This window comes from Mytilus edulis, chromosome 5 (genome assembly GCF_963676685.1).
Source record: "Mytilus edulis chromosome 5, xbMytEdul2.2, whole genome shotgun sequence".
NCBI lineage: Eukaryota > Metazoa > Mollusca > Bivalvia > Mytilida > Mytilidae > Mytilus > Mytilus edulis.
The window spans coordinates 73503331-73530817 of record NC_092348.1 but is presented as its reverse complement, the minus strand read 5'-3'; the positions used below and the strand labels follow the sequence as shown (position 1 = coordinate 73530817).

The window sequence follows — 27487 nt, the reverse complement described above, 5'->3', positions numbered from 1 at the left end:
AATATTCTCTCCATTAATGGACCAGTTTTCTTCTGGTTTGATAACACCTCTCTTTCTAAATACAACAATCTTAGTTTTTAATATATTTATATGCAAATTATACCCTTCAGAACATATTTGAACAACATCTATCATTTTTTGAAGATCATTTATATTTTCGCTGAAAATATCAGTATCGCCAGCTTACATTAATAAATAAAGATTGAACATTCTCATGTCATAAGATTGACAACCCTGTTTTATCAATTCTATTTCAATGTTATTGAAATACATAGCATATAAAAAAGGTGATTAGGATTCTCCTTGCATTAGACCAATGTCACAATGGAAAACTGTGTAACACATGATTTCAAGTCAGAATACGTTGATTTTATTAGATTTAACAAGTTGCCGGTATAAATACCACATTTAGCTAATTTCATCCATAATTTAAAATGCTTAAAACTGTTAAAACTGTTAAAATTGTCATTCAAAATCAATAAAACAACAATATAACCTTTTTGTCGTTTCTCAAAAGTTTTGATATGATGGAATGAAGAGCAAATATTGCAACATGAGTTCCGTAGTCAGGTCTAAATCCGAACTGTGGTCTGATATAATACAGTGTTCCTCGCTCCATTTCAGCAGTCTGGAATTGAAAGTAGCTGTAAAACGTTTTCCTTATGAGACACTAATTATATACCTCGGTAATTTTCAGGGCCATTAACCGGATCTTTTTTTAAATAACGGCAATATTATACTTTTCACCCAAAGTTCTAGGAAGAATCCAGTGCATAGAATTACATTAAAAAGTTTACACAAAAAAAGTAATAATACTGGTTTGCTTTCCATTATATATTCGTTCACAATATTGTCCACTCCCGGAGTTTTATTCTTGTTTAATGTTCTTATACTGTCTTCAAGTTCCTTTTCGGTGAAAGGTCTGTCTAATTTCTCAAATATACACGAGTTGCCGCCTTCTACTTGATCCTTAGTATTGGTATCATTGTCATCTGTAGATATCAGATTTGTCTCATTGACACTCATACCACATCTTTTTATATCTATAATCGTTCTTGTACAGTAATTTGCAATCGTCTGTTATTCATGGTTTGTCTCGTTGAAAGTTCGACTTTGTACTCGGTTTACGACCAGTGCAATGATCACACCGTATTGTTCGTTCTACTTCTTTATGTGTATATGTTTCAAAAATATTTGTCAAAATAACATTCTGAAATTTTACAAATTAGACGCATTCAGTTCCATTTATATTTTATTTTTTATAAATTATTTCGTTTCAGTTGCAGCCTACTATCTAATCAAAATTTTTATTTATCAAGTATGACTTCAAGCGTTGTATCAGCTTTCTAAAACAGGTCATACATGTAACAAACACGTACGACTGTTAAAGTCAATAATTCTTTGTTTGTCCCTTCACCATATAACACTACGCCCTAAACTATCTATATATACATACAAATAGTCACAAATTAATAGGATTAACCATATATATATATTTTCGTTTGAACATTTCAATTTCTTATCAATATGACAAAATTAAGGCAAAATATGCCAGCCACAATGTTTCTTTTACACTTGTTTTACCAACGTTTAAAGAACGCACTTAGCGCTAATAATGATTGTTACCAAAAGAAACTTACTGTCAGATTGACAACCAACATTGATGATTTGGTCTGCAACACAACTGGTTTTCGCAAGTAGTAGATAATTTAAAAGAATATTCATGATGGCGGTGTTATTGTCTCCATTGCTATTCACACGTAAACCAGTAACTATTTGGTTTCGGTCTATGTTTTGGATGCATGACAATTTTGTCCTATCATATTTCATTGTAACAGGTATTAACAAAAAGTCACTTATGTAACATTATCAAATTTTCTTTATGAATCAATAGTATAGGTATTTTTACTTGAGGTACCGGCATTATATGGAAGTTGATATTGATTTTAACAAGTCACGGGCTTATTGCAAAGGTTATAAACAAGTGCAATATGCAATTAACACAAATTATGGAGAACACATTCATAAAGAAAACTTTATTTATTACTGAAAAGTAGATACAAGATGTTTTCAAAGAAAGTAAAACAGATATTTATCTGAAATGCAACAACTTACAAAGTCATAATTTGGTATACCTATATAAAGCAGCTTGATCGTACGTTCGTGTATGTTTTCTAACTGTAAAACTACTTAGGGTTCGATGTTAGTAGTGCATAAAAATTGTCTACCTCCCATGATAATAAGCTACGTGTATCATGTGTATATTTACTGAAAAAGAACTGATTATTTCTAGTATAAGTTATATTTTGCCTTACAATTTACTTCTCTACTCGAGATTTTCTTATATATATGTATCAATGTTTTCGTTCTCATCTGTGAATGAATTTGGATCTGTCGGCCTAATTGCTTTTCGGCATCGTTTCATAAAACTGTATACTTGGCTTTTATTTGGTGCTAATAGTCTCATTTCTAGAAGTGATTTCTCCAATTTCATAGTCATCGTTTTTTAAACTGTTTTTCTTGACATACATAAATTAATTAAGGTAGATGGAGTGTCTAAATTATAATCCATAGATTTTTTTTATAATTTGCCAAAATGTAGTTTATATCCTTCTTGTTATAAAACATTAATAAAAAAAATGGGTCACGGGACTTATTTTTCACACTACAGGTTGTGGAAAATTGACTGATTTTGTATAGATTATGCATGAAAAACCCAATTTTCCGCCATAAAACCAAAACTACACCATAGAATTTTGAGATAAAATATGAGAAGACAGCTCCAATATTATGCTTTCAGATAAGTAAATAAAAAAATGGGGTCACCTGACTCGTTTACTAGATACATAATAAAATGGGTAAATTCCTAACACATTCTATTGTAAAAGTAACACTATCTGAATTATCTACCCTTGTATTTGAATTGCCTCCCCTTATTTTGCAAAGTTGGAAAAAGTCGAATTAAATAAAAGTATTAGTTTTTTTTGTAAAATACAACCATAAAGATGATGAAACATGGCATAATGAACATTCTTACACATGAATTACCTACTACTCTAAAAATTTGCACATTTTATAAAAGATCTAGACCTTGTTTTCTTGTATTTCAAAATCCAAGATGGAGGAAAACACCCTATCTACCTTAAACGGGATTGTAACAAAATATTCTTTCGAAGATTTTTCTTATGTTTATAGATTGTTTCCTTTTTGAAAAAATATTACTGTTATAGCACTGAAAAAAGTACTGAATTTACGAATTAGGTGTGGAACCTAAAGTTGCCTATTTTGGTTCATTCTGAGATAATATGTCTTATGTTTACCTTACCTATCAATAATACGTCATAGATTTTTAATTTTGGTAATTTGAAAACAAGAATTTTCGTTTTTTTTGTTGTTCATTTCTATGTATGTTGACGTTTGTTTTTGTTGCACTTCAGTGTTCTTTGTATTTCTCTTATAGTTGACATGTTTCCCTCAGTTTTAGAATGTAACCGAAATCTGTTTTCTCTCAGTCGATTTATGACTTTTGAATAGCGGTCTACTACTGTTAACTACATTTAGACCAATAAATTAAGTATCAAAATTTTCTCATTTTACTTCAGAAGATTAAATTGAAAAAAAACCATTTTGAATGATTTTTAAAACGACTTATTCCAATGCTGTTAATCTTTAAGCGTCAAATCAAGGAGACATGGGGTATACGTCAATGACAAAAACATCGACAATATAAAAATGTTTAGAGACATAGTAAGGTCATTATCAAATCTATAACGACAGAGTAAGGTCTTTATAATAGGCATAGCTCTCATTCACCCAAAAGTATGGAAAACTATCAATAAATTCAACAGGAGTTATCAATGGCCTGTTTTCAACATCAATTTGATGATCCTGTAACTAGATATAACGTTTGATTCCTGACAATCGACTCGAACTTGTACATGCACCGGAGTTGAACGAGATTGATGAGATAATTTTAAGACCTCACATTCGTCTTTTAATCTTAATAAATGGCATTACAGAAACAATAAAAGAAACTAACAAATGAAGTTGTGTTTTAGTGACTTATGTCATTTTTGATGAGTCATATTTGGTTTAATTGTGTTATAGTTTGTTATTATGTTCTGTTCTAAAATACACTATTGTACCGGGTAAGGATAGGATTGACGCTCATTCAAACAACTTCAACCCTGCCACATTATATATGTGGCTGCCCAAGTCAAGATCCTGTATTTCAGTGTGTCATCGGTTCCTTTCTACCATACTTGGTTTTGTTATAGTTTCTTCATAAAATATCAAGCTTATGAACTTTTATATTGCTTCCAGGAGAAGATATTAAACTAAAAATAATACTATCACTTGTAACTAACACGTATAATCAAGATATGTATGTCCGGAGAGGACCAAATTAAAAAAAAAACACACACACAAAACTGTCAATCGTAGTCCATTTAGATCGGAGTCAAAGAAACACTCAGTACCGGGTTTCGAACTGACAACCTTAGTTTCGAAAGATTGGTAATTATTGTAGATGAACTACTTATAACCCTTTTATGTTAAATACCATCGGGTTCTAGTTGCCTCCCTGCATTTATATTGCAAACAAAAAGTCTCGATATATCAAATTTTTATTTTAGGTCGGCTCTAATATTTGAGATGAAAGTATAAACAAGAAATATAGAAGATAATTGAGCAAATTTGTATCAGTATAGTTGAAGGATTCTGTAAAATGTTTTTTTTTCTTTTCCTGTGTTTCTTAAAGTTTAACACAGAGATTTAAATTACGTTTAATATGATACAAAAACATGTCTGCAATAAGGCGTGCAAAGCTCGTGCCTATTGAAAAACATAATTTCTGTTCGAAGTTAAATTTAAAAAAAATCCACAAATACATTGCGGATTAAATATCAAAGGGCTGTTAACATGTCTGGAGCAGATGAAATCACAAATAGTTTTTGTTTAGATCTAGTACTTTGTGAACAGTTATTATACATATGTTTTTTTTTCGTTTTTTAACATTTCGTCCATAGTGTTGTCGTTTTTATAAGAACTTATGATTCTTTACCTATATTTCAATATCTAAAGGAATAATAATGTACCACCATTCAAAAGTCATAACAAATATACAAATACACAAAAAATATACTTCTGGCTATCCGTAACAGATACTTCTATCATTTATTTTGTGAAAACATGTGGTTGTTCATTTACGGATACCACATTTATTAATCCGAAAAAGGATGATTTTTTTTTCCAGTTCCATGATATGATTTGTAGGAGCAATGTTGTTAAACAACTCAGAATTGCCTTTTCCTGTCTTTGTGTTGTGTGATATCTTTGATTTAACATTTCTGTAACTAGTTGACATTATCTGATATAGCTGCAAGAATAAAATAACTCATTTCTACTATTTATCATGTTAAATTTTAATACAAAGTAAACGTGTGTCACTAAATACTGACTACATTCATACCGCTTTCTATGAGGATCTTTGTCTTGTTCATATGGCTGCGGCGGACATCCTACATTGTGAAAGGTTTTGTGGAAAACAAATAAGTCATGCTGTGCATTGTGGTAATGTAGCAAACAAGTAATTATTGAGTTGGTGTTATATTTTAAGAATAAATGCTGATCGTCTTGATCGGGTTATTGTTAAAATAAAAATTAATTGAAAGTACTCAAACAATATCAATGATTTAAAACTGTGTAGTTATTGTTTAGATTAAATCATAACAATATTTGGGCCTCTCACTAGCAAAAGCAGTTCATTAAAATTTTTGACTTAGATATTTTTGAAAATATTTATATATTTTTTTGAATATACGTGTACATTACAACTTTAATGTGATGAGCATGTAGTTAGAGGAATACATTAACAGTTCCAATTGTGCAGCACCCGATACGTTTTCGACTATCAATATCAATCTTCAGGGATTCATGACGCAAAAGTGTTTAAAGATCTAAAAGTTATAAACCAAGTTAGAACTTAAAACCATAAATTGTGAAGTTTATAACCAACTCCAAAATTCATATTGCAATATAATTGTGTTTATAGTGGAAAGAAAAACAATTATAAAAATAATACCAATAGTATTATGAAATATTACTTGAATCAAACAGATAAATGCAACAATAGCTACGACATAAGGTTGGTATACATCTGCTGTCTCCCAAAACAAATCCACACAACCCTGCAACGAAAATCGACAAATGGGGAAAATGCATAAATGACAGATTAAAAACTTCCACGTGATAATATCTATGTCAGGATTTAATTTTCTATAGTTAAACTGATGGTTAAGTTCCGTTTGTTCCTATTTATTCAGTGTATACTTGTATGTCTATGTTGGTTGAATATGTGCGTTTACATTATTGTTTCTAATTTCAATGCGCGCATTGTTTGCATTATTGATACAATTGACAAAAGGATTATTTATAAGAAAAACTTCAAAGTGCGATGGGAACGACAAAATACGACACAGTTAAACTAAAGTATCGCTTATCATGCCAATATGCGATAATTCAGGGCTAAAGTAAAATGGTAACCATATATATTCCACTGTTAACGCGAAGGACTATTGGCCCGCGGAAGTATTCACTTTTGCACAGTTATTCAAATGAAAGGTTAACATGTAGAAAAACAAATGACCCAAAACAAGAAAATATGTTGATATATAATGAAACATGTGATGTCCATTTGTACGCAGAATTTTATTCTGAAAATATGAGTCATATACTTAATTAGAGAAAAGCTGGATTCAAGGATTGGAGTTACATTATTAAAATTTATGCAAACTATATGCATTACGATGATACATTTGCCTTCTATCAAAGAAGTATCAAGATAAAGAAATCATACAAAAGATCACATGATCACTGAAGTTCACAAGAACCACAAAGTAGACCACTCTAGTCAGGTCAATTAGGTCAGAATTAATTGATTGTGGTTTTGGGTTTTCAAAGGTACATACCACACGCTGAAATCAAGGGGAATATTTGAGATGAGATGTTGATTGTCTTTTGAAGTACTCAATGGAATGCCTTTAAAAAAAACCCAATGATTATAAAGATAACCTTAGCTGTATTCGGCAAAACTATTAGGAATAGTTGGTTCTCAATGCTCTTCAACTTCGTACTTTTTTTTGCCTTTACAATATTTTTTTTTTTGTTTCAAGCGTCACTAATGAGTCTTTTGTGGACTAAACGCTCGTCTGGGCCAAATACAAAATTTTAATCCTGGTATCTTTAATGACTTTATATATAATGCATTCACATATCAATTGAAGACAATGAATTGGGCTAATATATAGGTAAAATTTATGCATTTGTATTTTGTTTTTGTCTTGAAAACGCATACTTTGTTTACTATTGGATATTTGTCGACTATTTCAGATAATTCGTATTGGAAAGTTTATGTACGTTTTCAAGAATAATAAGCAATATATCTTTAAAAAAACCGGTTGATAAAAGAAGTCAATACAACTACATGCAAGGTGATTTTCTGTTTTAGCTTCTATTACTTTGTTTTAATGGATATACTATTGTCATGCTTGGTACAAAAAAACAAGATATCAAAAATACTCCGAAAAAAATCAAACTAAAGTCCTTAATTAAATAACAAAATCAAAAACTTAAACAAATCAAACGAATTGATAACAATTGTCATATACCTGTCTTCGTACGGGAATTTCCGTTCGAAGAATATGGTGGATTAAACTTGGTTTTATAGTTAGCTTAACCTTTTACTTGTATTTTCTGACCAGTTTGTTACATCCGTGCTTATTGATTACCGTATACGTATAATATGTCAACGGCAGTTCGTGTTGAAATTTTTGTGTTTTTTTTCATCGGTAAATGTCATTGTAATATCGTACTGTGTGTAAATCACTTTGCTTAAACTTATTAATAACGGAATCAGGTGTAGACAATTGAATTCGATAACAATACTAGTAATCACAACACACTTACATTTGTCCAATGAACCTTTGACATTTTTAGCTTTAACATACAAGAAAAAAACAAGCAACATTTTTTTTTATATTTATAACAATTAACTTCTCAATATGTTGTTGTTTCCCTCGTCAAAAGAAGAGATGTATTATTAGAATAGATATGAGAAATTTGGTATGAGTACAAATGAGACAACTCGCTATCCAAGTCACAATTGGTAAAAGTAAACAATTATAGAATGTTAAGAAGCTACTGTTAAAATACTATAGCTTATTTTTTGACAGGACTACATTTAAACTGTATTCAGCATTCTATTATTATAACTGAAATTAAACTTCTTACCTTCTTATTGATGTAATCCGTTGCGTTACAAGGTCCTGGAATTTGCCATCCATTAATTTCTATTGAATTGCAGCAAGCCAAGGGAAAATCAATGGGATTTTGCATGACATAACTGTGGAAGGGTTCTCCCCATGTCTCACTGAAGGAATGCAACGTTTTAAAATCAGTATATCCGTTGAATCCACAACAATTGAACTGAAACAGCAAAATGTGTTATGTTACTGTTTTACCGGACGATTCTGATCAATATCTGATAGAAATGGTAAAATCTTAGAAGTAGTTTTCACGGGGACAATCAAAAATTGATATGACGTCATCGATAAGCTTTATGCACAAAACATTCATGATAAAAGCAAACATACTAAACATTTTCGAAAGGCTTATATTATGTACATAAATTAAGCCGTTAGTTTTCAAAATTTCAAAGTTGAAAGCCATGTAACATTTGGTATCTAATATCACATAGCAACTTACAAAATTATAAAGAATAGAAATAGAAATAGAATATATATAGAAATGCGTTATAATCCAATTATGGACCCTTGCGGGTTATTAATTTCATACAATGATTACAATGAATATGAATACCTGTTGCATGACAAGGTTCCATGCAGTACTGACAGAATCGTTGGATCTGAAACCTTGATAAGATTCATCTAAACTTTTATGGAAGTACAAATAAACGCCTTTGTTCAGCTGGAAGTAAAGTAAAGTAAGTCTTCAAATAGGTTTAAAAAAGGAAACAGAATAATTGATCAAATAATAAATCCTTTTTTTAGTTATGATGCCAACAAAATCAACGATTTTGAACAAAAAGTCATCTGTAATGCTCAATATTTAGGTATACTCAAAAAGAGGGGAAAGGTTCTCGAACTCATTATAAATTGAACAAACAGACACAGTTGTCTCCCAAAGTCCGGCAAACGAACTTATGGTCATAATTAGTTACCTGGACAAACCCTACCCTCCCTATCAGAAAGGCATCCTCATGTTTATCATATGAAATAATGTCAATTTGATCTTTGTATTTTCGTTTCAGTTTATTAGTGCAAAACAGTTTTTTGAAATCTTAATGAGATCACAACCAAGTGTTTTGGAGACATACTTATTCATAACGTATTAAAGATCCCAACCAACAATAATCGAAACTGTTCTATAACGATTATTCTCGCATTTTTTTTTTCAATTCCTTTGTGAAGGATAATTGTTATTTACTTGTAAATCAATTTAAGTTTAAAATTAACGGTGCCATTTCAACCACGTAAAACCGTTTTGTACAAATTATTTTCACAAAAGTAGTTTTATTGAATTATCTAAGAATGTTTTTAATGTGAGTAAAACAGCGTCGACAAACTCCATTAACATCATAAATACGTACGACAGTGTGAAAAGATGAAAAAAGCACAACTCCAATGATCTGTGTTACCATCAGTATACTCAGAGCTACCACATACTGTAACAAAAAATTATGGCTTTTATTTTTTTAGTGACTTGTCTGACAATACAAACAAGTGTTTTCAGATAAGAGTGAAAGTAGGTATCAAATCTTATTCATAAAAAAATATAGTTGGTATTATATAGAGACAAATGTCAACACAAAGATTTCCATCGAATCTAACAGTGTTAAATGGAATTGTGGTAATACAACTTTGTTAATTCTTCAAAAGTAAGGTGATATATCTCCCTTATTCGTAGCTTTCAACCCATGTATGAATTTGGATATTCAACTTCTATTTTTTTGGTACAATTAATTTAGAACGATTTATAAATTTTGCTTTTACCACTAGGTTCATGCCTCTGCTGTGAGATTGTTAGTTTCCGAGGGTTTCACCAACCCAGTAACGTACTAGCTTTAAAATATGGATCTTGTTTTTGGAAATTATTCTAACTTCAGGACTGAAACCCCTCATGTATAGTTTTAAAATCTTGGTCAATTTTGTTTTATATACTTATGGTCCTATTTGGTTCAGCACTTCGAGTTTTTTTGAAGGTTTTCAAATTTCAAATTTGTTTTGCCTCGAGAGTTACTGAAGAGAGATTAATTGTTGAAAATGCATCTTGATGCAGTACATTGATAACCTTTCTGTTAAGAAACAAATTGCATTCATATTAGAAATCTACTATGTCAACGTTTCAAATGTTACTGCTATCGACCATGTGTTTCATAAATGTATTTTCCTCAGACACGAAAACATATATGCACAAACAGGATTGCATGCCTTATATAATTTTCGTTTATTGTTACCGAATAAATTATGTCAAAAGTTTTGATTGTTGGATTTTCTCACAATATCATTCCGCCCTTTTATATCTTAATAAACGGTATGTGTTTTGTCAACTGTTGTCATAAATAAGTTTTACTTGTTTTTTGTATTGCGAACTATTCAGATAATTATTCGTAATAAGATTTTCCTAACATTTTCACATTAATTACCTGCATAAAACTTAAGGAATAAATCTCCCTCATGCAAAACATTGAATGGCCTGGCTTTGGCTTCACTATATGTCATTTTTGATTTATAAACTTTTTAAGTATTACATTTTCAGTCTCCAGCATCACTGAAGAGACATTTCTTGTTGACATGTGCATTTGGTGCAGAAAAAAACTATACTCATCTGTAAACGTCATATTTACAGCTTACTTTAGCAGTCTCTAATAAAGTAATCAACAATTTAAACAAATACATACCATCATTGTCAAACATCTTGAATTACAATATGTGCCAACAAAACCAAGGACTGCAATTGTACAGATTACTACTCCATACACCAGAGGAATAACTCCCAATGCTTTAACGAAACCCGCCAATTCTAAGTCTTCAATCGGGTCTGAATTTGTAATATTTGGCGGTTTTTTTATGGCTATATATGGATAAATGTTGATATCTGACAAATGGAGATAAATATGTTATTTCATATAATAAAATCAATATAATCGTTTTTAAGTATGTGTTCTTATGAAACTTAGTATGCTTTATGATAAAAAAAACATTAACGTAGATTATTCAATTATTGTTTTACTGTATATATGTTAATCCACCCTTTTCTAAATATCAGGAATACGACAGTTGTTGTCCATTCGATTGATGTGTTTGAGCTTTTGATTTTGCCAGGGACTTTCCGTTTTGAGTTTCCCTTAGACTAGTATTTTTCTGATTTAACTATTTGCATATTGCGGTTCGTAAAGCAAATAAGAAATTAAATATGGTAGTGATATTTTTTTAGTGTTATTGAAATATTGTTTTTCGTATTGACAACAAATTCATAACAAAATAAATTGATCATACATACTACGATGAAAATTGTGTCGTGTTGTCGTTTACAAAGACTTATCACCCAAGCTTTTGGCTGTGATAACAGATTATTTTTCCATTTTAATTTGAATTACTTTTACATCAATTTCAATCTGTTGTTGGTCACTGGATATTTTGCTTGATATAAACATTCCAATGACTATTTTAATTTGTACACAGTTATAAGTAGTCATAATTTTTTCGTCAAATTGTCTTCACAATTTATTTATTACTTAATTTCTATAATTCTATCAGCAGAAGGAAATTTCCTCTATTAAAAAGATGATCTCTTTTTTTTCTAAAATTCAAACGGATAGGGGCCAGCTGAAGTATGCCTCCGGCTGCGGAATTTTCTCGCTGTCTTGAAAATTCCCTTGTAGCCTTCGACTATTTTCCGTTTTTTTGTTGGGTTGTTGTGCCTTTGACACATTCCAAATTTCCATTCTCAATTTTATTTTTTTATATCATACACATGTAACAAAAATATTATCAAAAGTAATTTAAATGTTAATCAATAAACCCACGGTGGTGCAGAAACTGTATATCATTAATTTTGTTAATCAGTTAGTTATTTGACCCATAATAATACAATTCAGATACTAGTAAACTTTTGACAGAGGATGCCCACCGCTTTCAGTAATCAAACAATGTTATCCGTTGTTGTATTTTTAAATCTGACAGTTTGAACGTTTTTATTTATAAAGATTTTGAAGTAATAATTTAATATTTTAAAGGATCAATAAAAGTTCATGATTTGTCAATTACAATTACAATATAGGTAAATCCCATCAAAATTGAAATTGTTATATTCTTTCCTCTTAAGAAATTTTATATTAATATCTTATAGTTTTGTTCCATCCGTTGACACCTATATTGGTTTATTAATTGACAACGAAGTCATAATTTTGTTCATATTCAATTCGACACAAATAGTCAAAGTAATACGTTAAAACAGAGCCTATAAAACTTGTCATTTGAATAATGCAAACACTGACGACGTGCACAAAGTTGACGGCAACTGTAAAATGCGCTTTTTAAATAGTTCTATACAACTGTCTTTAAAATATTTTTGAATAAAAATAAGAATAAGAATTTTTTTATGATAAAATAATAAATGCATACCATTAAAATCCACATTAATAGTAAGGTAAATTACAATTTAATCTATAAAGCATGAAACGGACAGATAGAAAACGGCAAAAATACGGTGTAACTTGTAACATTAAATAAGCATAAATTAGAGTTTTTGACCTAAAACTTATACAAATTCAACATATTTTCCTGTATTTTCGTATTCCAGAATTGTTCGGATTCGGACTCGGACATCACACGAAATTCATCGCAAAAAAAATCAAAAAAGATCATGGTAGATAAGTTTGGAATTATCTTCGTTATGTGTAAGAAGTAGTAATTTGGAAGGAATAATAATAGAAATGAAAGAATCGGGAAGAAAAAATATGTAACTGCAATCTTTTTATTTCAAAATGACTTGGTATTCAAAATGTGCATAACCAGAGGTTTAAGATAATCTGCAAAATATGAATGATTCGATAGTCTCGACTGAACAACTGCATTTTTTTAATGTCTAGCTATTATGTTACAATCTAAAGAAATGACGTTTTAACGCTATTTTCTGAAAAGGGTTTACGACAAAGTCGCTAATCATTTCCATTGCACTGCTCTTCGCATATATTTATTTATATTTCCAGAATGTGCATTTGCTTCACTTTTTTGTTCGAAAGAAAAAAGAAATATGTTGAACGTAAATATTTAAAGTTATATGATAAACTAAGTGTCCAGTGTTTTTGTTACGCGCTTGTTTTCTGGGGGGAAATGCCGACGTCGTAATGGTTTTAGTAATTTGAAGACGTTACGTTTGTGGACTCAGCTTTGTGCACGCCGTCACTATGTTCCTTTTGTATATTAGATAATATTCTCAACTCTGTATTTCATGTATATCTATTACTAGTATTAACCATAATATGATACTAAAATTAGCTATATTGAACTCATTTTTATAATATGATTCATTGATTCCTAAAAACCTATTAGACTACTAATAGTTGGAGAAACTAATTATCTGATCATTCAAGTTATTTCATCTGGTTATTGCTAGGTGTATCGTTCTTTCAATTTATTTTTATTTTTGTCTTTTTATGTTAATTATTGTCAATGCAGAATAAGTCTGACAAAAAGCCATAGTATGAATCGTATGCAGCAGTGTAATTTATTCATGATTTCAATGTTTTTCAAACCAATCTTTGTTAAACGTTTTGTGTCTTAATATTTCATTTTGTTCACTGACTTTGCTTAATAAATTATTATGTATCTGTAAATTTCAACAAAATATTATTTGCTCATGCATTTATTTGTAAAGTAATATTCAAAAGTCATTATTTATGTAAAGAACACACAATTAGACAGACTGTTAATATATGTGCAAGCTTTTCTTAAATTTTTGAAAAGATGTCTGAAGACATTAGAATATTATATCTTTCTAAAGACAAACACGAGTCATTTGTCAACAGATGAGGGTAATTTATGGAAGTTATTTAATTTATTTTTAATATGATCATATTATAATGGATTCAAACGTATTCTTAATACGTATCATATACTGAGTATTCACATCACTAACTTGTCAATGTTTGCTATGTCTTAATCGCATAATATCAATAGTATATAGATGTCATGTTATTCACTAATGTCTTGTTTAAATGTATGTATGCACTGCAGTTTGAACACCAAAAAGAACAAAAATTTAAAAAACAAACAGTCATTATTTGTATATTTCAGATCTGTCATCCTCTTCTTTATTATGCTTAAAAAAATATGTGTTCGTTATGCATTCAATTAATAACATCCTTCTCTGTTGCTTAAATATTTTCTTATTATTCTACTCTTCATGCAATTAGCTTGATAGTGCTATTTTCACCATCTGATGATATATTATGTCATCACATTTGCTGAAGAAATCCGAATCAAATGATATCGTAATATAACCCCCAAGAATGAAAAATATCGAAAATACCGAACTCCGAGAAAAATTCAAAACGGAAAGTCCTTATCAAATAGCAAAATCAAAAGCACAAACAAATCAATCAAATGAATGTACAACTGTCAGATCTTTTACTTGGTACAGGCAATTGCTTATGTAGAAAATGGTGGATTTAACCTGATGTTATAGCTAGCTTACCCTCTTACCTGTATGACAGTCGTATGAGAATCCATTATATTGACAACGATGTGTGAACAAAACAAACATACATAATAGGTAAAATGTCAGAAATAGAGGTACAGCAGTCAACGTCGTATTATAATCTTAATCACTAACAAATAAATTAAAATTTACACAGTTAAGTTACTTGCTATTATCGACAGAACGAATGTCACTAGTAGTGAAGTAGCTGTTCATCTGTCAAGAGCAACTTAGTCCAACCAGCTTTTTGTCATTTTACTTTTGCCATAGTTTGTTTGTTGTTCTTCGGCTTATGGGTTTCATTATTATTTCAACTCGTATTCCCTAACTTTGTTTAGAAGGATGTCGTTTCTTTAGGTATTTTCCTTATCCTAATATCAATTTAACTAATGTTGGTCGTTTTTTCAATATGTGTTTTTTATTGTTGAGGATCCTATTTGTGTTAACATGATTACTTCATAGTATATTGATAAACAAAACCAAATAGATTAAAGCGTAGTATGTATGATAAGCATTAAATAAAATTTTGTTCAAAAAAATGTTAATACAAACCTTTAATCATGGTTCGAATATTGTTTTTGGCTTTGTCGAAGTCCGGTCTATTTGTTGCCGACATTTGATCAAATCCAGCAATTAGATAAATCCCGCCACATGCTGAAACAATTCCGATCACCTGAAAGATTTTTTTTTATTTCAGTATTATTTTGTTTGATGATTTATCTTACATGTCTAAATACTGTATACAAACAGTCTTAAAGAACGACTTGGTACAGTTTTGTAAACACGTATCAGTGTTATAAACTTACAATCGGTCGATCAACTTTGTTACCAATTTGAAAAATTAAGGTAGCTTATATATTACTTATCATATTTTTTAACATTAAAAAAAAATTTTGCTTAAAAAATATGAATATTAACAAAGTCTTGACGACACTATTAATTGTGAAGTACTCAAAGAGACGTGATTATCCAAATTTATTCGATTTTTAGATAATTTGACAATATTGAAGAAGTGCACTAATTTCCTTTATTTCGGAGGGAGATGACATTGTAAAGTTGACATATTGAAATAGTAATCGTAAAACATTTACATTTTCTTGTAAAAAATAAGTCAAAATACTGACAAGGCTGCTGTTTGACTAACTCTTTACTTAGTATGGAACAGTCTTCATATAAAATATTTTAATAAAGTATAAAGATAAAATTTCGAATGTAATTTACAACAACATATTAAAAATAAAAATATCTCCTAAGTATTTACATTTGATTTTATACTTACTAAAAATACGACATTGATAATATAACTAAATATTGCCCATCTTTTCCACATCATCTCCGAGATACTTTTTATAATTCGGACACATGTACTAATTATAGTATAACCTTTTTAACTGACTGCTGCGTGCATTATGTAACCAATAAATATGTTATCGCCTTTTATTACCATTAACGCAGTTTGTTGTACCAATAGTTCACATACAGAAACAGCTGTGTGACTTTAAATACATATTTTCTTTACGTTGATCTTAAACATCTGGGGTGATGTTTCACACGAAATTGAAGAAACTATTTGAGATATTAGAAAATATTGATAAACTAGAATTTAAATTAATTTGCGAGTTATTTTTTAGCAATTCAGTACATGACTACTTTCAATATTCTAACATTACAAGTGTTAATCCGCAGTCTAAATTATAATATCAACGCACAGGGGTTACATAAGACATCTTATTTTAATATTGTGACTTATGTAAAATATACAGTAATCAAACACCACAAGGTATAGGTATCAGTAAAACGATATCGTAATTTTTTGGTCAATCTTCAAGATTTTAAAAATAGAAACAAGATCATGGAAGACATACTTTACTCCATTAACTCAATTCTATTCATTGTAAAGAGTTTAATTTTTCTCAGAAGTTTGTAATAATACATCTTTTTTGTTTCTTTAAGGACGGTATAAAACATACTTTTAGAGATTTTCCATATCAAACGCATGGAAAAAATGGAGACCATATTTTAAAAACGTAATCCTTTGATTTTATAATATGTTAAAAGATGAATTGACTATATCAATTTTCTATTGATATTTAATTATTTCAAATTTCAGTAATGTGTGTCTTCATCCCTTGATAAATTCTTATTACAATGTATATCTGAAACATGCAAATGTTCTAGCAGAATATCAAAATGTTTTCAATCATCTATCCCTTCTGACGCTGGTTAATAAAACAACGTTCATACATCTTTGGAATATTTAAGATCGAGGTGAAAACGTTTGGAAATGTTATTCTTTTTTATAATAAAAGTATATTTCCGTAAGTTTTCACTTCGACCCTTGACATTCTCCAGAAGTTTAAATAAGACTGACACTGGATTGGTATCCAGATGGAAACTAACTGCATCCCTTGTATTGCAGAATAATTTCCTAACCGATAAGAATTGCGGCTTATGGCAAACCGTAATCGATAGAATTATTTAGCAATATATGCAAATATTATGTTTTCGATGTTGTGCTAGTTAGTTAACTATTTCCTAGTCCCAACGTAGTGTTCGTGGTGTTTAATTATTTTGACTTTCTCATGTCTATTATCTTTCATATCTTTTTTCTATGTTTTTTTTTTCAACTGCAGTTATTGGCATTGTTGTCATAACATTTTTACTCATTGCTGTCTTTTATTGGTATTCAGGCAATATTTTGCGAACCAAATATGAAAGTTATCTTTTTTATTATTTAATTTGTATTTTTCAATATTTTGTAGAATGTTTTGATTTACGTATTTAGAGGAGAAGTCGTCTGACAGTTTTAATACAAAAGACACCAGCAATAAATCTTCATTATGAAATTCCTATTTTGCAAGATGTTCTCTTCCTATAGCGGTTTTAACGATAAAAGATTTAATTGATTTCCCCTTATATTCTATTTTAAATGATGTTTCCTATGGTGGTAAGTATGTATGTTTGCTGGACACAATTTCAAAACTAAACACCCAAATGATGATAATGGCCAAGTTTGGCTACAACTTGCTGAGTAGTTTAGCAGGAGAAATGTTTAGTAAAAGTTACTTGACAACGGATAGCAAGTTATGGAAATAGTTCACCGTGATCCCTCTGGTCAGTTAGGGAAAAACCAAGACATACTCAAACGAACAATCCATTCATGACAATTATAAAACGCCCGTCCATAATTAATCAAATAGGTCATAGACTAGTATTCTAGTACTAAGACAGGGAAAAAGGTAGAAGCATACGTTAAATAATTGTATTTGATCCTATTTTCAGTTGCTCACACAAAAATGAAATGTTAGATTTCGCACGCTCCAAATAAGGATTATTGAATAACAGAATATAAGTACTATGTCACATTATAGAGTTATCTGAATTTGCAAGATGTTTATTCTTCCTGTACTTCATAATTTTATATGTTGTCTTTTTGTACCAGAACATGTTCTTTGTAAGGATACTTTTTTGAATTGAGAGAAAACTGTATTGTGTTTGAAGCTTTTCGGACGTCCATCGGTAGTTTGACTTCCGCAAATTACGTTTACCTGGTGACACGTAGGAGTGTTTTCATGGTGAATTGTCATAAATGCATGGGAGGTGTCCGTGTAATTGAGTGGCTTAAATGTTGCAGTGTACTATCATATTGTTATTATTTATGTATTTTCCTGTCCTAAGTGTTTTTGTGTTTACTTGTACTATATTAATGTCATGTTATTTTGACACTTTATTGGTGATTTTTTATCATTACTATATACGCGGGATGTTTGGTTAGCCACAAAACTATGTTCAACCCATATGTTCTTAAAATGTTCTGAGCCAAGTCAGGAATATGACAGTTGTTATCAAATAGTCTCTGTTATGTTTGTTTGCGTTTGTTTTTGATGCAGTTCAGTGTTCCTGTCATTACGTTGTTTTCCTCTTATAGTTAATGTGTTTCCCTGGGTTTTGGCTTGTGACCCAAATATGTTTTCGCTTAATCGACTTATGACTATTGAACAGCGGTATACAACTGTTGCCTTTTTCAAATGCACACTTATTAAAATTTTATTCATTATTATCATTTAACAACATTCCGCAAAATAATGTTATTTTTATTTTGCCCCGTTAAAGATATGTTTCCGGCATCAAACGTAAACACCGGGCGTTTTTCGGTCTTGGCCGACTCAGAATATAATAAATTGTGATGAAAAAAAAGATTTACAGTTGCTAAATGTGAGTTTGTTTGCTTATAATTACAGAACTATCATTCCAATACATTCTGGAATTCAAAAATATCGGCATCCTTGTATGCAGACAGGGATATAGAGGGTTGTACAGCGGTATGCTATTGTTGCCTTTATTTACACATACTGTCATTAAATCAGAATCATTGATAAAAACATATTGCATTAATATATCGATTCTTTGTTAGAAGATGAATTATACAATGCTCATCTGATGCAGAAAGATTGGTACCGTTAATTTGGTATGTATTCATAGCATTTTGTTTGTCTCTTCGTCCATTTAGGTCATATTGATGGCGTTTTTGTTTTTTTCAGTTTTCATTGCTTCCTTCTGTATCCATTTTCACTCTGTCGCTTTTGAAAATAAGTTTTACTAAAGTTTAATCCGTGAAAAATATTATGCCGCCGACCGTCACTAATAACATGCTAATAAGCAAAACATTTTATTTATCACTATAATTATCATGAGCTCGGACCATAAGTTTTCACTGTCTTCATTGCCGGGAAAACAATATATATACATATTAAACAAAATCAAACATTACGACTCAGAGATATTTCAGTACATTATGACAATGATTTGGTACTATTACGGTTACTACCACTACTTGGTCGATTACGCGGCTGGTGGACTGCTTATCGTAAATCTAGTGGGCAGTATTTTGTTTAAAAACAGATATTTTATAAGTTTGTTGTTACAGAATTGAAAAAATTATGTACGGATATATTAGATTTAGGATTTTTAAATATTTTGACCCTGCTAATCTTCGAATAGACAATAGTAAAATATAAATAACGATGGTACCGTTAATGTTATAATGAATTTTATGAGGTTTCTAAAAAGCCGTTGAATTTAACTATTAAGTTTCGGTCTCATGATGATTTTTTTACGAAAATTTGCATACTAGCAATTTTCTCTATTAAAAGCAATTAAAATATGTAATAATAAAAAAAATACCTGCATACCTTAAAGATATTACAGGGGTCGACATTTAAGACATTAATTCAACATTTCTATTTTATTTCTACATTTTATCCTATTGATAGACACACCTGATTTTTTTTATTTCAACAGATAAGCGAAAACGGATTTTGTAAACACATTTAGAAAACCTCCATGACATAGATATCATCCATATATGTACAGCATTTCTTTGGAAACAATTATTTTAGAACATATCAAGATTTTTGGAAAAAAAACATTATTTTGGTGGTATATTAATGTTGACACTATCATTTAAATTAAAACAAATAATCTTCATACGTAATCAACCCGAATGCCATTTTTGAAAAGAGGGGTCCATGAACTCGTCTTCAAGTCTAATCAGTTAAAAGCACAAAAGACAGTAGAAAAATGTATTTTTCCCTGTTTGTCACAATTTGGCGTCGCGAAAATAACATCAAACATTTGCAACGTCATTACCTTCCATGTACGCATCGTATGCCCTTTACGTGAAGTAATTTATAAGAAAGAAACATCATATAATTAAGAGGAAAAATAACACTATTGATTTTGCTCCAAGCGCTTTTACTGATTTATCTTCCCCATGGACGCTCACATATAAACAACTCATAGGCTTTGATATAGTGGACTTTAATACGTGTAGAGCTATAAGACTTAGCAGGACCTGAAAAATAGTAAAATTAACGGTAGACCTGAGTTAATTAGAACCTTACATTTCTAACTATTAATTGACTACGAAAAAATGTTTCCCTTAATTTCTTATTATCAACAATGCATTTATAATTTCAAAATTAGTAATTAATAACACCAGTTTCTAATATACTGGTAATATATTTTCGACGCTTTGTTTAATTTATTTTTGTCAAATTTTTATTAAGGCCATCATTCAACATGCAACATAGTCAAATCAATACTTAAAATATGTACACAATATATTTACAAAAACGAATGATGGAAAAACATTATACAGACTAAACGGTATCATTGCCAGTTTACATTATTGGTACTAAAAGTCCATGACTAAGGACCTATTTGATTTTTTCATAGGTTTTCGTCTAGCTCCGGAAGACCATTTATCTTCTTCCTCTAAATTATCGTCTCCATTTTCTGTATCCCATACCTGTTTTTGTGGGGAAACAAAATTATTTTTCTGAACTTCGGGATACCACATTTCTTCTTCCGAATATACAGGTTTTTTCGGTCCAAGTTTTAAATCTTTTTTCGATGGAGCAACATTGTTATATTTTTCAGTACTCATTTGGTTTGTCTTTCTGTTGATGGATTTATTCGATTTGATAATTCTGCTGTAACAAGTTGCAATTATCTGACACAGCTGCAAGAATGAACGAGATATATAATTTTAAAAAAAATATAACACGGAAATATTAAATCGAGTTGTGTTATTTCATAGCTAAAAAGGATCTTTTTAAACCTTTTGATAAGTAATATTCTAATTTATATTTACTAAGCTGAGGATTCTGTGCTTCGGTATTGACCTGATTTACAACAAACCTTTCTTTTATTCTCAGTACATAAGAGTGACGGAAGATACCAAAAGGATATTCAAACTCATTTAGCAAAAACTGAAAATGTCATTGTAAAAAACGAAAAAACAACACAAAACAAACAAATACCAGTCTCCAAAACCCAACATAGAAACTTAATAGACAGAGAAGCATAGACTGGGTTGATCTAGTGTGCTTCAAAATGTCAAGCAGATCGTGAGGTTGATTTTTGATAAATACAAAGAAAAAACTATTAAGAACAAAGCTGATGATTGATGATGGTTGACCATAGATGACTTGTGGTCCATTTGGTAATATAGCTCCTCCTGTATTGATGTAGTTCGTTTTTATGTATGTTAGTGGTTTTTATGTTGCACTGCAGTGTTCCTGTTGTTCGCCTATTTTTCTCTTATAGTCAATGTGTTTCTTTTGGTTGAAGTTTGTACCAGGATTTGTTTCTCTCTATCTACTTATGACCTTTGAAAACCGGTATACTACTGTTGTCTTTATTTATGCATATAATATTACCTGAATAATACAGGCGATTGCAACAATGGTTACAACTGACGTTTGGTATGTGTCTGCTGTCTCCCAGAACACGTCTATACAACCCTGCAAAGGAAATAGGTAAGTGGAACAAATCACAACTTATAATATTAAACTTTTACACATCAATGTCAATTAAATGAAATGACTTTTAAACGTCTGGAAACACTAACCCAACATCATAAATTGGCATGGACACTAAAGGCTCAACTGCAATCATCAAATAGATTGCTGTCTTATACATTTACAATTAAAGAAAAGGGTAAACGTATTCTTTAACATCATTAACCAAGGACGAAATTTTACAAAATCATAAATCTGTCCTTCTTTCTTTTGGTATCAACATCAAAGAAAACAAAGAAAACTTGCCTTCATTATACTTGATACCTAAATTACACAAAACCCCATATAAAGAACGATACATAGCTGGGTCTTCAAAATGCTCGACTAAACATCTTTCTAAAGTACTGACTACTATTCTTTCTACAGTTAAAGATGGGCTTCAAAAATATTGTGATGAGATATATTATACCAGTGGTGATAACCAGATGTGGATTCTCAAAAATTCGAAAGATCTACTGCTTAACCTTCGATCACAATCTTTGCGATTTTGCAACAACATAAACACTTTTGATTTTTCTACGCTATATACTACTATTCCCCATGCTCAGTTGAAAGATCGACTTCACCATCTCATAAAACAGAGCTTTTTCTATAAAAATGGGAATCGTAGATACAAATTTCTTGTTTTGGGTTACAATAATGCATATTTTGTGAAGAATTACACTGAATCTTCCAGAAAATATACTGAAGATGATATTATCAAAATGCTGGACTTTTTGATCGACAATATATTTATTGAGTTTGGAGGATTTATATTTCAACAGACAGTCGGTATTCCAATGGGTACTAATTGTGCACCCCTGCTGGCTGATTTGTTTTTGTACTCGAATGAAGCAGAATTCATTCAGAACCTTCTAAAAGACAAAAAGAAAAAGCACCTTGCGAAATTCTTTAATTTTACTTTCCGATATATTGATGATGTTCTATCATTGAATAACCCATATTTCAGCCAATACCTACATCTCATATATCCCAGTGAACTTGAAATTAAGGATACTACTGATACTAGAAGGACTGATTCATACCTTGATCTTTTCCTCAATATTGACGTAGATGGACGACTTCACACAAAAATCTATGATAAACGGGACGATTTCAACTTCCCAATTATCAATTTCCCATTTCTTAGCAGTAACATACCCTCTGCCCCTTCTTATGGTGTTTACATATCACAATTGATACGTTATGCTCGTGCTTGTTCACACTATACGGACATCATATACAGGAGTGTGCTCCTTACGCAGAAACTGCTCCAACACAGTTATGAGGAGGACAGATTAAAATTGACACTCCGTAAATTTTATGGACACCATCACGAATTGGTGGATCCATACGATGTATCCTTGACCAAACTAGCTAAGGACATTTTTACCACATGGTAGATTGTTGTTTGTCATTATGTCGTCTAATCATTTAATTACCAAACGTGACTTATTCCCGATTGTGACTGTTTTGCTGAGTGTGAATTCGCATTACTATAAGACGTGTTACGGTACTTGTCTATCCCAAATTCATGTATTTAGTTTAAATGTTTAATGTTATATTTGTAATTCGCATCGGATTTTGTCAAATGTGTTGACTTCTTTTCTATTATATTTATGTGTTATGGTAAATTATATTAAAAATTTCATTTTGTTCAACGTAATCAGTACGATATTTTACGTTTCAAGTGAGATTCAAAACAAACCGTACATAGCTTTATAATATAGTTAATTGCTGCCTTAGTTTGCTATTAATAAATATTGAAATGTGCATTGTTATTAAGTGCAATATCGTTATTTAGTTCAAATGTAATCTTGGGTCAGTCCTAGTTCTATCTTATTCATTCAAATGACGTCATTTTTCATTTTTTGATGATCTGTTTTACAAATTCAAATGACGTTATCATTTTTTTGTCATTTTTTACAATTTCAAATATGACGTCACTTGGCGTTGTGATTTAAACATATTCGGATGTGTCTACAAATTGTGTTGCAAATGTCTGGTTATGCAATGTATTTCAGTTGTTTCCTGTAATTTGTCAATATTTCAGTTCTATCATGTACAGCTTTTGTTTATTAATTTTATAAATTTACTGTTTGCAAAAGTATAAATTATTCTAAATGATAAGGATGTTCTGGTAACTACCAGAAAACCCTGGCCGTTTATGGCACAACTTTTTTAATCTTTTAGTCCTCGATGCTGTTCGACATTGTGCTTGTTTCGGCTTTCAAACTTTTGTATCTGGGCATCACTAATAAATCTTGTGTGTATAAAATGCACTTCTGGCGTATTAAAATTTTCAACTTGTTGCCTTTTGTTGGCTGTTGTTCGTGTATTTCTTTGTCAATTGTAGTCTCCAATTTATTTATATTCTAGTCCTGTAGTGTTGAGTTGTCATGTTAATGTTATATTTCACATGTCTATAAAAGGGGAGGTTTGGCATGCCACAAAACCAGGTTCAACCCGTCATTTTTTTCTTTAAAAATGTCCTGTACCAAGTCTGGAATATGGCCATTGTTATATTATAGTTCGTTTCTGTATGTGTTACATTTTAACGTTGCGTCGTTTGTTTTCTCTTATTTTTAGTGTAAATTCACATTGCGATAAGACGTGTCACGGTACTTGTCTATCCCAAATTCATGTATTTGGTTTTGATGTTATATTTGTTATTCTCGTGGGATTTTGTCTGTTGCTTGGTCCGTTTCTGTGTGTGTTACATTGTAGTGTTGTGTCGTTGTTCTCCTCTTATATTTAATGCGTTTCCCTCAGTTTTAGTTTGTTACCCCGATTTTGTTTTTGTCCATGGATTTATGAGTTTGAACATCGGTATACTACTGTAGCCTTTATTTATGGTAATGAAAAATATTAAAATTCTGCGGTTTAACTTTTTAATAAATATTGTGTTGTCTCTTTTAGAAGCACCATGGTAACGTTATGATTCTTTTGTTTTGAGTATATCATTCCATTTGTATGACTAGTATCAAATATTAACATATTTACATGATTAGCTTATCGTCATATCTTGCATAATTAAAATGCATTTGAAAACAAATTATCAATCATTATTTCAAGAAAAAAATGACTATACGTGTGATTATATCTTATTGTTTACACGAATACAGTATTGTTTTGTATTTTCTGTTTGATATCTGAAACATGTTGCTGGCAAGAAGTATATACACAAACAATATTATTGACAGATTCTTTATATAATCAGGTTACAGTTCTATTTAAGCTTAACAATTGATAAATTTCGTGCGTACGACGCCTTTGTGAATTTACCTACATCAGGAACGTTCAAAGAAATATGTGATAGCCAAAGATATATATGACTTTAACAAGTAAAAAGCTATGTGACCAAATGCTACAGTCTACCAGTTGTTTTCATGACCAAATGGTAGTTAATGAGGATTATATTTGATAAATTGTGTGAATCTTCTCTGGACTCAACCTAAATATTCGATAGGTAAAATTGTAATATTATGTCCGTAATTGTGTTGGTGAAAGACCTAACAAAATATATTACACATATGTTTAGAATAATGTATATACTGTCATGCATGCAATAACCTTTATGTTATGCTGATAGGCGTTAATGTGACATCCTTTCGGACACGCGTAACAAATTTGAGGCAACAGTGGTTATCAGATGTTCAAATCTCCTATTTACATATATCTATACATAACAAGTTATAAATCAAGGCTAAAAACAAAAACAAAGGACGTACATGAATAAACTGTGGCAAAAGACTATTTAATCAACTGTCCTTCTGTGAAAAGTTGAAAAAGTGATGTTATACCGGTGTATACGACATTTTCATATATTCATGACTGTTGTTGAAAACAAAAGGCATGATAGTTGACACTTCATTCTAACTATAAGTGATTCCGACAATAAGTTGCAATACCACAGAAAGTATAGTTAGTTTACCTTTTTGAGGCATAACATTTTATGAAATAATTTATCCGGAAGTCAAATTAACAAAACTTTGTATTATAAAATTTGTTACGGGTGAAATCTCTTTAGAATAATGCCTTAGATAAAGGCTAGAGATTAACCATTTATATATTATCCGTGAGTCAAATCCATTATGTGTTGCAGTGTGGAAATCTAAATATCCGCGTAAATGCCAGACTGATTTGGTTTTTTAAGTCAAAGGCAAATATTGAAACATTATCATTCTGACAAACACATAATTCAGTCTTTAAGTGTGATTAATATCTAGCCTTGTAAACAAAGCTTTTATCATAATTGTAATTTTGTCGATGATCGATCTTTAAATTGCATCACTATGGTTATTTTATAAGAATGTTAATTTGCATTGTGTCAATTGAGATAAGCACGCGTATCAGCTCTAATTGAAGTTACATACCCTTTTATCAATATAATCGTCTGCTCTACAAGGTCCTTGGAACTCAAGTGTAATTTCTATTGAATTACAGCAAGCTACAGAAAAGTTGATTGCGTAAGGCTCGACCACACTATGACGCGGCTCTGCCCAATCCTCAATAAAAGAATGCGACGACGAAAAATCTTCGTATCCATGAATACCACAACAGTTGAACTACAAAAAAGAAAAAATATAATGTAAAATATCTACGCAATGTTCTATTAGTTTTAAAAAAAGGTATCAATACATTTGAATTTAGTATAAGTCGTCAATGCCAAGATGAATGTAGTTTATCGAGGTAAATGCATTTGTCAAAAGTCACTGTGTTGAAAAAGTCAGTCTTTTTATCTATAATTTGTCATCATTTGAATCTTTCCTTCGATAACGGATTGTTGTAATTTTATAAATACTATTCAACTGTTTTAATAACAGTGCTTTATACTCATAACTTCATTTATCAAGTGATTATAGAATCTCTTGAAAGGTTTATGAAACTCACACAATGGGAGTTTATTTATGAACATTCAAAATTTAGTTTAAAGATAAGGTCAATTATTTGCCAGTTTCTTGCTATGAATATATTTATGCAAGGTCGAAGGAAATCACTCAACAAAATATAAACGCGAAAAGAAAGGACAAACAGTCAACAAAAAACAACACACAGCTAGATAATGGTCCTCACCTAAGTGGTGTAAAGCATCCCTGCAAATGTTAAGCATCAAACAATTGATACTCTTGGTTCATAACCTTCTTTTAAAATCAGTGTTTCGAATACGTCACGAAAGTTTTTTGTAATGTCTTCATTTGTCACTCTGTTTCTTATTATTGACTTATCACCCAAGCTTTTGGCTGTGATAACAGATTGTTTTTCCATTTTAATTTGAATTACTTTTACATCACTTTCAATTTGTTGTTAGTCACCGGATATTTTGCTTGATATAAACATTCCAATGACTATTTTAATTTGTA

At 30.5% G+C, this 27487-nt stretch overlaps 1 protein-coding gene across 1 annotated transcript; it reads right to left on the bottom strand.

Moving 5' to 3' along the window:
- Positions 1–4614: 4614 nt before the first annotated feature.
- On the bottom strand, positions 4615–16179 carry LOC139522512 (tetraspanin-18-like). The gene is made up of 8 exons (XM_071316001.1): positions 16061–16179; positions 15334–15454; positions 10979–11175; positions 9668–9742; positions 8878–8985; positions 8290–8484; positions 6105–6188; positions 4615–5377 (listed from the first exon to the last, which is right to left on the bottom strand). The coding sequence occupies exons 1-8, from the start codon at positions 16112–16114 to the stop codon at positions 5201–5203; spliced, it is 1011 nt and encodes a 336-aa protein (XP_071172102.1). The 5' UTR covers positions 16115–16179; the 3' UTR covers positions 4615–5200.
- Positions 16180–27487: the final 11308 nt, after the last annotated feature.

What these genes read in the sequence shown, in the direction of transcription:
- LOC139522512 (XM_071316001.1), bottom strand. Translation starts at nt 16,114, where the DNA reads ATGATGTGGAAAAGATGGGCAATATTTAGTTATATTATCAATGTCGTA. An exon ending in CAAGATGTTTGACAATGATG is followed by an intron (nt 9,743 to 10,978) that starts GTATGTATTTGT and finishes TTTTTGTTACAG; the next exon opens with TATGTGGTAGCTCTGAGTAT. An exon ending in CATTTATCTGTTTGATTCAA is followed by an intron (nt 5,378 to 6,104) that starts GTAATATTTCAT and finishes TTATTCTTGCAG; the next exon opens with CTATATCAGATAATGTCAAC.